This window comes from Lissotriton vulgaris, chromosome 5 (assembly GCF_964263255.1).
Source record: "Lissotriton vulgaris chromosome 5, aLisVul1.2, whole genome shotgun sequence".
Classification (NCBI taxonomy): domain Eukaryota; kingdom Metazoa; phylum Chordata; class Amphibia; order Caudata; family Salamandridae; genus Lissotriton; species Lissotriton vulgaris.
In genome coordinates this window covers 977,356,803-977,369,565 of record NC_141693.1, presented here as the reverse complement: position 1 = coordinate 977,369,565, position 12,763 = coordinate 977,356,803, and the positions used below count along the sequence as shown (strand labels likewise).

Genomic DNA, 12,763 nt, shown 5'->3' with positions numbered 1-12,763 from the left:
CTAAAGTTAGTAGTCCTAACTTTACTACTACTAAATTGAGAAAAATCCTAAATTTAAGACTTTGGGTATTCACAGAAGGCATTTAGGCGTCCTAAAGTTAGTAGTCCTAACTTTACTACTACTAAATTGAGAAAAATCCTAATTTTAAGACTTTTGGTATTCACAGAAGGGATTTAGGAGTCCTACAGTTAGGAGTCCTAACTTCTGTGAATACCGAAATGAGCAAGTTCATTCTGTGAATACCAAAAGTAGTAAGTGCATTCTGTGAATACCAAAAGTAGTAAGTGCAATCTGTGAATACCAAAACAGTAGTAAGTTTAGGATTAAGTCTTAAGTTCATTCTGTGAATCGGGCCACTTGACCCCACACACCGCAACTGGAAGAAGGTGACAGATTTTGCATTGCTCAACACCTTCCAACTTCACTTCCCATCTTCTCCAACAACACCAACAGAAACACAGACTGTTTAAATAACTAGATCTCCATTAGCGCCAACATCCTTGCACCCCCTCATATACGCCAATCCAAAGAGGACAACAAACATGCAAGCTGGTACACCGATGCACTCAGAGAGTCTAAGAGGAGATGCAAACAGTTAGAAAGAAAGTGGAGAACTTCACCAGAACCCACTTCCAGGAGGGCCCTCGAGACCTCACTCAGGAGCTACCACCATGAACTGAAAGAGGCCAAGAAGAAAGCGCTGACCTAGAAGATTGAAGTCAGCAACAATAACTTCAAAGAACTCTTCCCCATCGTGAAGTAATTCACCAATCTGGCAGCCACCTCCAACTCCATTACCCCATCACAAGGTTTCTGCAACCAATTCTCTGACTTCTTTTAAGTCAAGATAGCCAAAATCTTCAAGAACTTCAACCCTCAACCACACCCTACCTCATTACTTGCCTCCACCACTAAGTCCACCCCATTCACAGAGTGTATCCCTATGACTAACAAAGACACAGCGTCTATAATGGCATCCACCCACTCTTCAACCTAGGGAGTCCCATGATAAGCAATGCACTGACAACTGTTATCAACACCTCCTTCATTACAGCCACAGTCCTGGTTGCCTTAAAACTTGCAGAGTTCACCCCGCTCCTCAAGAAACAATCTAGGGCCCTAAAGTCCTCATCAACTACCGACCTATCTCCTTGCTGGCATTCCCAGCCAAAGTCATAGAAAAGGCCATCAACCATTAGCTCTCCCACTACTGTGAACACCACAAACTTTTGGACAACTCACCAACAGGTTTCCACAGCAACCACAGGAGCGAGATGGCTTTCATGGCATCTTCAGGCAACATTGGTACCATGCAAGATTGAGATCACACGGCTGCACTCATCCTCCTGGACTTCTCCTCCAGCTCCGACACAGTCTCTCACAACACACGTATCTCCAGACTCCAAGAAACCAGAATCCAAGACCCAGCTCTCAAGTGAATAGCCTCCTTTCTGACCAGAAGAAAACAACGGGTCAAACTCCAGCCATTCAAGGACCTCATCTGCGGAGTTCAACAAGGCTGTTCCCTCAGTCCCACTCTTTTCAAGGAATACACAAATCATCTATGAAGTATCATTTAGACCCATAGACTCAACATCCTCTCTTGCGCTGACGACACCCAACTCCTTCTATCCTTTTCAGAAGACACCAACACCACCAAAAGTAATTTAAAAATGTGCATGTCCAACATGGCCAACTGGATGAAAAACAACTGCCTCAAACACAATGCGGACAAGCCAGAAGTACAGGTATTCAGCAACAATAACTCACCCGGGATTCCAACTTGTAGCTCACAGAAGTAGGCCCCACCTTCTCACCATCCGACCACGGCAGAAACCTGGGCATCATTCTGGTCACCAACCTCATCATGAAACATCAAACCAAAGCGCCACCTCCGTCTGTTTTCCATGGCAATGCCCTCCACTACAGGATCTCTGCACACCTGCTAGACAAGCTACAAACCATCCAAGACGTCACCATCAGACTAAAGCTCAACATTCCTCGCCAATAGCACAACAAACCTCACCTCCGTAAACTATACTGGCTCCCCATTCAGAATCGCTGCCAGTTCAAGATGCTCACCCACACCTACAAGGCACTTCACAACCAGGGTGCCACCTACCTCAACTACCGTCTACACTTCCACCAACGGACCAGGAATGCCCACTCTGCATCGCTCCTGCTTTCCCCCTCCACTCGTATCCATAGAAGCAAGACTGGAGGTAGGGCCTTCTCTTACCTGGCAGCTAATTCCTGGAACAACCTCCCCCAGCACATCAGGAAAGCCTCGTCACTTATGGATTTCCACAAGAAACTGTAAACCTGGCTCTTCAACTGATCCTTCTTGCAGAATTTGCACTTAATCGGTGCCTGGATAACCTCACAGGTCACAAGTTTTGTGCTCTACAAACCTGTGTTACATTAAATACATTACCTCCAGTTCCAGCTAAAGGACACAACAAGCTACAAGGGGCTTTTCCTGTGACTGCCCACTTAACCAATTACAACTTGACCTGGTCTGGGCCCTGCTGCTGGAGTGAGTCTTGACACCCAGGTGCTGTGCCCAATGTCTTCGACCCTTGGCTGGTGTAAACGTGTACTACTGCTAACATGTGCTGAAAGCTGGGATTTAGAAACTTTTTGACTACAAGAACCGCCAGCTGCCCCAGACCGATCAACGAAGGTTCATTGCTGCTGGGCCAAAGACATACAGGTTGCTCCCAGTCTGAGCTTTTCTGTAGTGCAAATCCGATTCAGCAGGACCTTGTGAAGAAGGTATCTGGCCTGTGGAGCCCTTCTTGCACCAATGAAATAATCCAAGCTCCAAAAAAGTTACTGAGAATGAATCTAGAAATCTTTACCCAGTGAAGGTGACAAAAATATTTGGACGGATAGTGACCTTACATGGGCGCGAAATTCAAACTTCTCCAGCTCTGAACTCTTTGGCCAAAAGTCAAGGGCTTCACTGAGATCATGTCCAGTGCCTATCCATGACGTGGAGCCAACAAACTGCTTTGCCCCTCTGAGGATTCTTGACAGTCATTCCAGAGACTAATGGTCCGATTACGATTGCGGAAGGTCCGTCACCGCCATGGCTGGCGGTCCTTCTGCAATCAGACCGCGATATTCCCCTGCCCCATTACGGAGGGAATCACACTCGTAACCAAAGTTTGCCGGTCCTCTTGTACGCTGAATACGCTGTCCTCATGGCGAGGACAGCAAGAGTTTTACAACTTTTGTTGAATTCCATTGTACAATTTATGGAGGGCCGGGACTTGTTGGTCGTCACGGAAAATCATTAAAAACGTCTTATTTGTGTACCCACCTGGTCATAACTATCTTAGTATTGTTCTCCTAAGCATTTAAGTTACGGTGTGAATGACTCGAAATTATAGCACATGCCTTAGTACAACTACCTAATACAATGGTAATTTTCACAAACCTGAAATCATGTTCAATAGCAGAAGCACTACTCCCGAGGGAGAAAGTGAAGAAGGGATGTCCATGGTGAAGTACAATTAATGATATACGCAAGCTCACACATTTCTTGAATGAAATACTAGTTTTATTTTACCCTTAGAGTCAGTTGCCTCGACTTCAGGATTACCGGGCCCAATGATGTGTGAAATAGTTCGCATTCTCTTTGCCTCTCCAAGGTAATAGCTGGAAGATGTTTGGCTGATTTGTTTTGTTGGTCATTGTCTTTATCTTCATTGTAATGCCATAGTGAGATGTTTCCTATAGATATTAAAAGTACACATTTTGCTTTTGGTTAACAGATTAATAGAGTGGCTAACTGGCACATATCAAATATGGCTATGAAGTTAAACTCCTACATGTGTTTGCAATAAAACTACTCATAGTTTATACTGTAGAAAACACACAGAGTAGGGAGAAAAATATAAAAAAAGTTGTTATCATAATTACCAAACAAAAACCACCTCAAGTGAAATAAGCACTGACAAATACAATAGGTTAGCTTTTAAACGGGCTCACAGTATATGAGTGCACACACATTCTTTGAGAATGCACATAAGCCGCAACACAACACACTAACCAAAACCTGCTTTCAGAAAGTCTTCCAGTCATTCCAACACCCAGGGAAACCCAACAACAAAAATATAAGAATCAATGCACACTGAACAACAGTCATATACAGCTGTGGAATCACAGTGATATACATGATCAGCAAAGCACAGGATGGTGTGAAACAAAGGACACATAGTGATATGCATCAGAGCAACAAGAGGTGATACTCACTAAGGAACACTAATAATGCTTGTCACAAGAGTATTAAAAGATGTGCTTCAGGGAAGCTCTGGATGGTGTGCCTTTTGAAGCAAAGGTTGGTGTGCATGCTGCGCATTCTGGTCGCAGAGCCCATTTAGGCTCATAGAAGTATTTTTGTATCATGCAGAGGCATTTTAAATTAATTCTCAAGGGCGCTATTTGGTTTTAAATCGATTGTGTATTCCATCTAGGAAGGATGCAAATCCATCTACCATGCCACCAACACCAACTTCCCTCCGACATTTAAACAAGAAACAGTGTTTCACAGTACCAAAAGCAGCAGTGTATAAAGGGATCACTCCTGCAGTATTTAGTTCAGCTTTAATACACTTCAGCTCATCTGGGCCTAGCAGGAAAGTCATTTCAGTCCCTTTCCTGGGAGGTGTTTTGAGTTCCCTATAGGGCCCACTGTAGTTCTCCCCAACTGTTGTTTGTAGGCCGCTTCTGCTTTGCACATGTTACAAAGTTACACGTTTATTTTTGTGTCACATTATAATTCTAGAAATAGGCTGAATGTTTTTTTTGCTAGTTAGCTTTTCAGTTAGCTTTTCTGCTGGGACTCCATTTGGGAACAAGGTTAAATAACAATGTGTCCTGTTTTACAGTGCGGTTGGCAAATAACACACCTAACACATAGACATAACAAAGAGACCCAGCTGCTGTTTTCTAGAACAGCAGTTCTTATAAGCAGATACTTGCCATTTTGAAACTAGAGAGATGAATTTCTCGCAGAGGAAGGACCCTGGAATGAGCTTGCAAACCTTGCACAATCTGAGATGCAGATCAGCTAACTACAAATGCCAGGAATGGGGCCCGGCAATAATCCCAGAGATCCATGATGTATCATTTGTGCTCAAGTAGTGAGGCTAGGCTTTGGAAAATATATCATTTGCCTTGGTAGGGCTTTTCATTGTGTACAGTCTACTGATAATGCTAATCATGTTACTAAGTTGCATATGTTTCCTAATTGCAGATAAGTTGCTTCATGATAGAGCACAATAGTTTCAATAAATATTGCGCAGGAATTAGGCCCATCAGTACTGATGTGGTATGGTGACTCAACCCTACATACTGACATTCTGTGATCTCAGTAATAAATCTGTTTCTAAACCGAATCCCTGCAACAGAGGTAAGCCTAGGTCCCAGGGATAAAATGCACCAAACTCCTTCAGAAATGTATACATCTGTTTTGCCACAATTGTCTCCCACATTTTAGCCATTGTCGGGATGTGTATGGTTAGGTGGTAGTTTGCCATCTCACTGGGGTAGAACAGGTGCTTTTTTTGGTAAAGGAGGCCTCACTCCTGCCTTCCAGCAGTTATGACACAACCCCACTGCCCACAAGGTGTTCAGTAATACAAAGGTCCTTTTTGTGATACCATGGAATGAATGAATGAATTAAATTAATTTTATAAAGCGCACACATACCTAAGGGTGTTGTAGCTCTCAAGAAAAGAGAAAAAAGAAAGAAGGAGAGGGCGGAACAGAACACTGATAAGTCATTAGGCCTGAACATGGTACTTGAGACAGCCTATTCTACTACTTTCGTAAAAACAGCCAAGTTTTCAGCTGCTTCCTAAATTACATCAGGGAGGACTGAGCTCGCAGCGAGAGAGGGAGTAGGTTCCACCTTTACCTGCACATATGAGAAAGCCCTACCCCATCTAGCTTTGTTAGATCTATGAGTTTTAAGAAAGCGCAATGAGCTGGAGCTAAGGTTTCTACTTGGCTTATACCAAGAGAAAAAGTCTTGTAGATACTTTGGCCGGGCCGATGAAGGGCCTTTTGAACCATGCCCATGGTTTTAAAAATAATCCTTTTTCGTACAGGAAGCCAGTGAATATTTTGCAGCGATTCAGACACAGAACTAACTTTTGGAATTTTTAGAAGCACTCTCACTGTTGCATTTTGCAGAGTCTGCAGCTTCCTTATCACACATTTCTGAGCACCCAGATAGAAATCATTGCAGTAGTCCAGCTTAGAGAAAATAAGAGCTGATAAAACTGTCTTCTAAAGGTCATGGGGAATAAATGGGAAGATTTGTTTTTAGAATCTTCAGCACAATAAGAACAGAAGAGGTGATAGAATGTATTTGTTCCGTAAAAGATAATTAGTTTCAAATATGACTCCTAAATTTCAAACTTTCTGGACAGGAGTAGGTAACATGCCAAGGCTCAACAGCCACCATGAATCGTTCAAGAAAGGGGTCTCCTTTCCAAAAAGCAGCACTTCCGTTTTGTCTGTATTCAATTTCAGACAATTATTCTGCATCCACAATACATTTGGGACATGCAATTACAGAAATTTCTGGCCTCTTTATCAAAGTCCGATGAGATAGAAACTACTAACTGTGTATCATCGGCGTAGGAGAACACAGCTACTTTGACTGAGCTTGATGAGGGGGCTAACATATACATTAAAGAGCGTAGGGCTGCAGATCAAGCATTGCTCTCAGTGTGGTGGACAATCCGCTGCCACGGAAGAGGAGGCCAATGTGGTGAAGTCTAAATGATCCAGAAAGTTTCTTAAGAAAACAATGAGGGTATACATTACTGTATCGTTTCAAATATGCTCAGTTCCAATCAAATACATAAGTGCAATAAATAATGTTCAATTAAGAAACAAGCATTGGCAATATCAATATGTCTGATTAAACATTCAAACAGATGCTAAAACATACACAAATGCATACAAACTATTTGTGATGTCTCAACGTGCACCTAGTCTTTTTCTGTGCTTCGTAAACCTGTGGCCTTTTTTTAATTCCCTAAGTATTTGGGGCTGATGCTCATTCCAAAGCACAATGTTCACAGCTAACCCAGTCCCATGTTACTACAAGTAAAGAAGTAGAAAATCATAGGGTAAGATGTACAACATCAATTTGTAGTAACAAGCCCTCCAATTTGCTTAATCAAAGGGTTTGTGACCACAAAATAGTGTTCGGCCATGTATTAAACCAATTTGTGATTTGTTAAAAATTTCCCAAATAGCAAAAGCCTTTTAATGACATTCCAAACTGCAAATAAGCAGGGTGTGAAAGCGGCACTACATCCTATTTGTGAGCCGCCGTGAGATGTACCAACGACTTGCGACTGCATTTGCAGTTGCATACCATTGAAATAATAGAGCTTCCTCAAGGAGGGGGGTAACAGATTCACAAGGGGGGAGTTGTCTACCTTGAGCAATTTACCCTTTATTTAATCGTGTTAGGAGGCATTGGGGGCAGCAAGCAGCGGTTGAGAGGACCACTGTCTGCTCCTTCCAATGTCTTCCCAAAAGGGATTTTTTTAAAGTACCACATGTTTAGTTTAAATAACAAAGTTTGTTTAAAAAAAAAGTTTACTTTTGGGAATGCAAGTGCAGGGATTGTGGTCTGCTCTTCTTTGCAGGCCACCATCTATGTGCGTGTAGCCAATCGCATAGGGTCACAAATAGAAATCTGCCACACTAATATTTCTTAGGCAGGTAGTTCAGGGTTCCCCTTAAACTGGAGATTTAATGATGCAACTTATTAGTACATAGATCGCATCTATAAATTAAATACTTATGGTTAAAAGTTGGTGCTATGATGATCCATGACGGAAACAGCCTTTACAACGTGGGCTGAACCATGCATGCCGTTTCCCCGCAAGCGGAACCACAATTGCCATAACCACGCATATGCCTTAACCACACATATAGGTGGTTAAGGCACTGCACCATCTAGATGCGCAGATAGGCAGGCACAGGAAGAGGAAGGATTGGGAGAGGACACGGTCTGGTAAGTGGGTCTGGGGCTGGGTTTTGGGGATAGATTTTAGGGCACAGGGGCGGGTCAGTTTGTTTATATGGCAGGGGACCGGGATTTAGGGCTCAGGGTGGGGGCGGTAGGGTCATGTTTTCAGGGGTGTGGGTCAGGTTTTAGGGCTCAGGGTGAGGGGGCTAGGGTCGGGGTAGTTTTTAGGACGTGGGGTAAGTTTTAAGGGATCACAGTGGGGCAGGGGAAAGGGTCAATTTGCAGGGCTGGGTCAGTTTTAGGGTGTGGGCCTTGTCAGGGAAGTTTTTAAGATGTGGAGGTGAGTTTTAGGGCTTAGGGTGGGGGGACGGGACAGTTATCAGGGCTGGGGCAGTTTTGGGTTCAACGGCGGGTCTGTGGTCGGGGTAGTTTTAAGTACCTGGGGCTGGGTTTTGGAGCTCTGGGCGGGGGCTGGGGTATGATCTTTACCACGCATAGCCCTTTACCAATCATGCCTTTAACGCAAAATTGCATGGTAAAGTAATGTGTTAAGACGCATTCGTTCTTGGGGCAGCGTGGTAGAGACACAAATGGTCTAGCCACACGTGCTTCTGTCATACAACTGATCCATGAGGGTGTGTTGCACACTTTTCCATTCAGAGACACACTAAAATGAATTAGAAGATGAGGGCTTTGCATACACAGCGCTACTAAACACGGTCACACGAGTACTCTTTGTAGATGCTGGACAGAAAAGACATATTTTAGTACAAAAATGCCATATTTCATTGCTGTGCTCCTACGAATACTTTAATTGTCGCTATCTTGGACAAAAAGGGAATATGCCTAGACTCTTTGAAAAAGAAAAAGATGGGCATTGTCCTCTTATACAAATGTGTTATTGCGGTAAGGATGAGCCTATAGACTGATATGAACAAGAACGGCAACTCCCAGAAGGCATCTGTTTGTAGACAAAGGCTGGAACATAGTGCGGACACTTACACATATTTAAGGCTTGATATTTTGTTAGCAATGTTGCATAGAAAACGCACTTATACGGATTTTCTCTCACAATTGAACAGGGTGTCTGTTGTATATTCTCATCTCTGGTAGATTCTGATGGTGGCAATGAGCCGTTCAAACTAAATTCAGAGCATTATAATTTATAAAACTCTCGATGCAATATGATGTAAGTAGAAAGAATTGGTTTTAGTTTGTTTTCTCACATAGCTTCAAATCCACCATCTTATTGCCTATGACAACTTCTCAAGCCACTTGTAGGTCACTGTGTGCCACAAAATTAAACATGAAACCGGATCCCGTGCTCGGGGCGCGGGTTGGCTATGGCAGACAAAAGACACCACCAGCAGATTCTGCTAAGAACGACTCGGCGGCCATTTTAAAGTCAGAAAAAGATCGTGGGCAATGGAAAAGTGCCGAAGGTTGAGAAAACTAGTGACACATTGTGAGTTCGACAAGTTTGACAACGAACAAGCAATAAGGCTGCGGATCATTGAAGGCTGTCGCGACACAGGATTCAGGGCGAGGATCCTCAAAGAACCGATCTCATTGGAGAACATCCTGTCTTTGGCAAGAGCAGAGGCGAGAGCAACGGCACATGCCAAGGAAATTGAAAGAGGGAAGAAGGTGGAAATAGAAAACGCACACTACGTGACGAACAAATATCGCACAGGCCGGTGGAGGAACGACCAGAGAGAACACACAGGGAGGAGACAACATGAAGAAACATGCTACAAGTGTGGCATGGAGTTTCCACACAGAGGTCCGTGCCCAGCTTTTGGCCAGATGTGCAAAATATGCAACAGGAGAAATCACTACGCCAGTATGTGCCAAGGCAGACAATTGATAGACGACAGGAGAACAACTGGAAGACAACAAGAGGCGACTACAAGACACGTCAGATATGTCGACAGAGAAAGAAGAAGTTCATCGCGAGGATCAGAGGAAGAGGAAGAAGAAGAGAAAGTGGAAAGACTATACCACATGTCGGAGGCTCACATAGAACTGAGTGGGGAATACAGAAAAGGAAAGACAACAACTGGTACAGGCAGAAAAACCCAGGGAAAGACGGACTTGGCAAAAATAGAAGTAGGAGAACATGAAGCGGAGTTCGTACTGGACAGTGGTGCAACATGCAATCTCATGTGTGCATCAGAATATGAGAAAATTGAATCAAAGCCGACACTGAGAGCGTCCAAGGTGAAGATCTTCACCTGGGGGTCAAGGAAAGAGATAACAAACTTGGGAAAGTTCACAAGGGAACTGAAATATAAAGGCGAAAAGAACAATGAAGACATACATGTGCTGAGAGGCGACGTTCCAGGACCATGCCTATTAAGCAACAACACCGCCCAAACAATGGGTCTCATAACGATGACATATGACAAAAAAGGAAATAGACAGCGCACTGAAAGCAAGCAATGAGAAGAAGCAGGGATCAGAGAAAGAGGAAGGGCACGAAAAAGAATAACCGAAAGATCAGACAAAACAAAGAGCGGCCGTAGAAAGAGAGGAGCCAACAGAGATAGCGCCAGCTGGCCCAGGACATCTCTATCGGGCAGAAACGATCAATAGAACTGTACCACAAACTTTTGTTTGTGACAAAGGGGGAGATGTTGTGACTCGACAGATAGGCGACAGATAGGGCAACAGGACAGGAGGACGTTAGGACCCTGTGGGTCATGAGGGAGGTGACCAGGTCACCGGACACCACATCCGGTTAGGGGACAGGAAAGGGCATTCAGAACTAGGACGGACTAGAGGACAGATGTGCAGATGACCGCTCCTGTACATTACAATAAAGAAGATTGTAATCACCAACCTTTGTCCAGTGTTTGATGTGTCCACCCCAACCCAGAGAACACGACACAAAGCACAGTTTCGTTTTTTAAAACATTCTTTCTACAGTATTCTTGCTTATAAATCAACCCTCCTATCAAAGGTTGATGGCTGCCTGATAATGACATTCTGACAAGTCATCTATCCCTAGATCAATGCCTCATTTGCAGAAGAATGACCTTTTCACAAAAAAACAGGTAAGTTATTTAATGTGTAATTTAGGTAAATAGCTGCTTTGGCTTTGAGATATGCTATCAAGGATGTGAAAAATAGTGTACCACTTTTATAGTTTTCTAAAAAAAAAGAAAGTTGAATTCATTACATATTACTGAAAGAGCCATTACTAAAGAGGCGAACAAAAAAGACGCAATCCTATTGGACCACAGAGGCTGCAGATGTTGCAAATAATTAAAGATGTCATGCCATTGGGTAGGCGACTAGAAATAAACATTGTTTTGCCTGTTAAAAGACAAACATTTCAAATTTGAATACTGAAGCTGAATTTTCTTAGATACTTCTCATACACGCCCTGTTTTGCATACATATTCTTTCACCTTTTGCCCGTGTGTCACATATTCTTGACTGTAGTACATATACACCATCCTTAGCAGTGACAGCTCCTCCGCCCAATGCGTCGCCCCACTGTTTTCTGCATTGGAAATAAAGGAAAACTAAAATGAAAGTAACTGGTTGTTATCATTTTATTTTTCCTGCTGCGGCTTGGTGGGCAGGGCGGGTCTGCTAAACTCTTGGAGCAGGGGAGGAGTAGAGGCACCCTCCTAAGTGGACAATGACTGTTGGCTGGCCCTCTCAGCCGACCAAACAGTCATGCACAATTTGCATGTTCTCCATTCCGACTGTATTACATTCTGTATGGAGAACATGCCCAGCTGCCTATTTCCTGGCTGAGGGCCAAACCACGCCGCTCAGACCAATCATTGCAGCATTGTGTTTGGTCAGGGGAGCCTGGGTGCTTACCAATCACAACACTTCATTGCAGCATTGTGATTGGTTAGGGGAGCCTGGGTGCTTACCAATCACAACACTGCATTGCAGCGTCGTGTCACGATTGCTAGTCCCAGGGGGGACCAGCGGTTTACAACTGCGTCCAGCATACGCAAGTACACATGCGCGGTGGTAGCCCTGACAGTTTAAAAGGGATTTGCCCTGTGCAACAACGCTTCGTGTTCCTGCTTCGGGAGAGTGTTGTTTACCCTCCAGGTCACATTCCTTCACTTCCGGGTCATCGGGGTCCGCGTCAGCGTTCTGATTCATAGCGGCGTTGCTCCTGCCCGGATCTCATTGTTTTGGTGTTCCAGCTCCCTACTGCATTTTCCGAGTCGTAGACCCCATTCCTCCGGCCTCCCACAACCTAAAAAGAGATTAAAAGCTGCATTACTGAAAACTTTGGTAACAGTGCTTTTGGGCAGACAATATTCTTATTTCTTTGTCCCTGTATATACTTATCTGATTCAGTGTTTCTGACGTCATGGATATCAGCTCAATGTTTCTTAGAAAATAGTATCCTAATACAAAAATGAAAAAAGGACGTTGATTAGTTATGCCTGAATATTAACCCCTTCGCTGCGGGGGTTATTCCCCCGCTGTGCTGGGGGGAGGGGGGCGCGCACAGCGCCCGCATGCTCATGACGAGCTCAGCTCGTCATGAGCTACGGCGCTCCTGTGCTCATGACGAGCTCAGCTCGTCCCAGGTGCATTGGCTCCGTGGAACGTTCAGCACAGCGGGGGAATTCTCCCCACAATTGAGCGTTCCACGGGCAATGACGAGCTGAGCTCGTCATGAGCACCGGAGCGCTGTGCATGCAAGAGGTTAAGGTGAAACCTTATTTAGTTTTTTGAGAATTATGTTACGAACACAGAATACATGTTTCTAGGTGG

General features: G+C 44.1%; 1 protein-coding gene across 1 annotated transcript in view; it reads right to left on the bottom strand.

Moving 5' to 3' along the window:
* Positions 1-12,763, bottom strand: part of C5H10orf90 (chromosome 5 C10orf90 homolog) — a 922,340-nt gene that overhangs the window by 112,114 nt on the left and 797,463 nt on the right. The window contains exon 5 of the mRNA XM_086920249.1: positions 3,575-3,738. Coding sequence (XP_086776375.1) covers positions 3,575-3,738 — 164 coding nt within the window. The remainder of the gene's footprint in view (positions 1-3,574; positions 3,739-12,763) is intronic.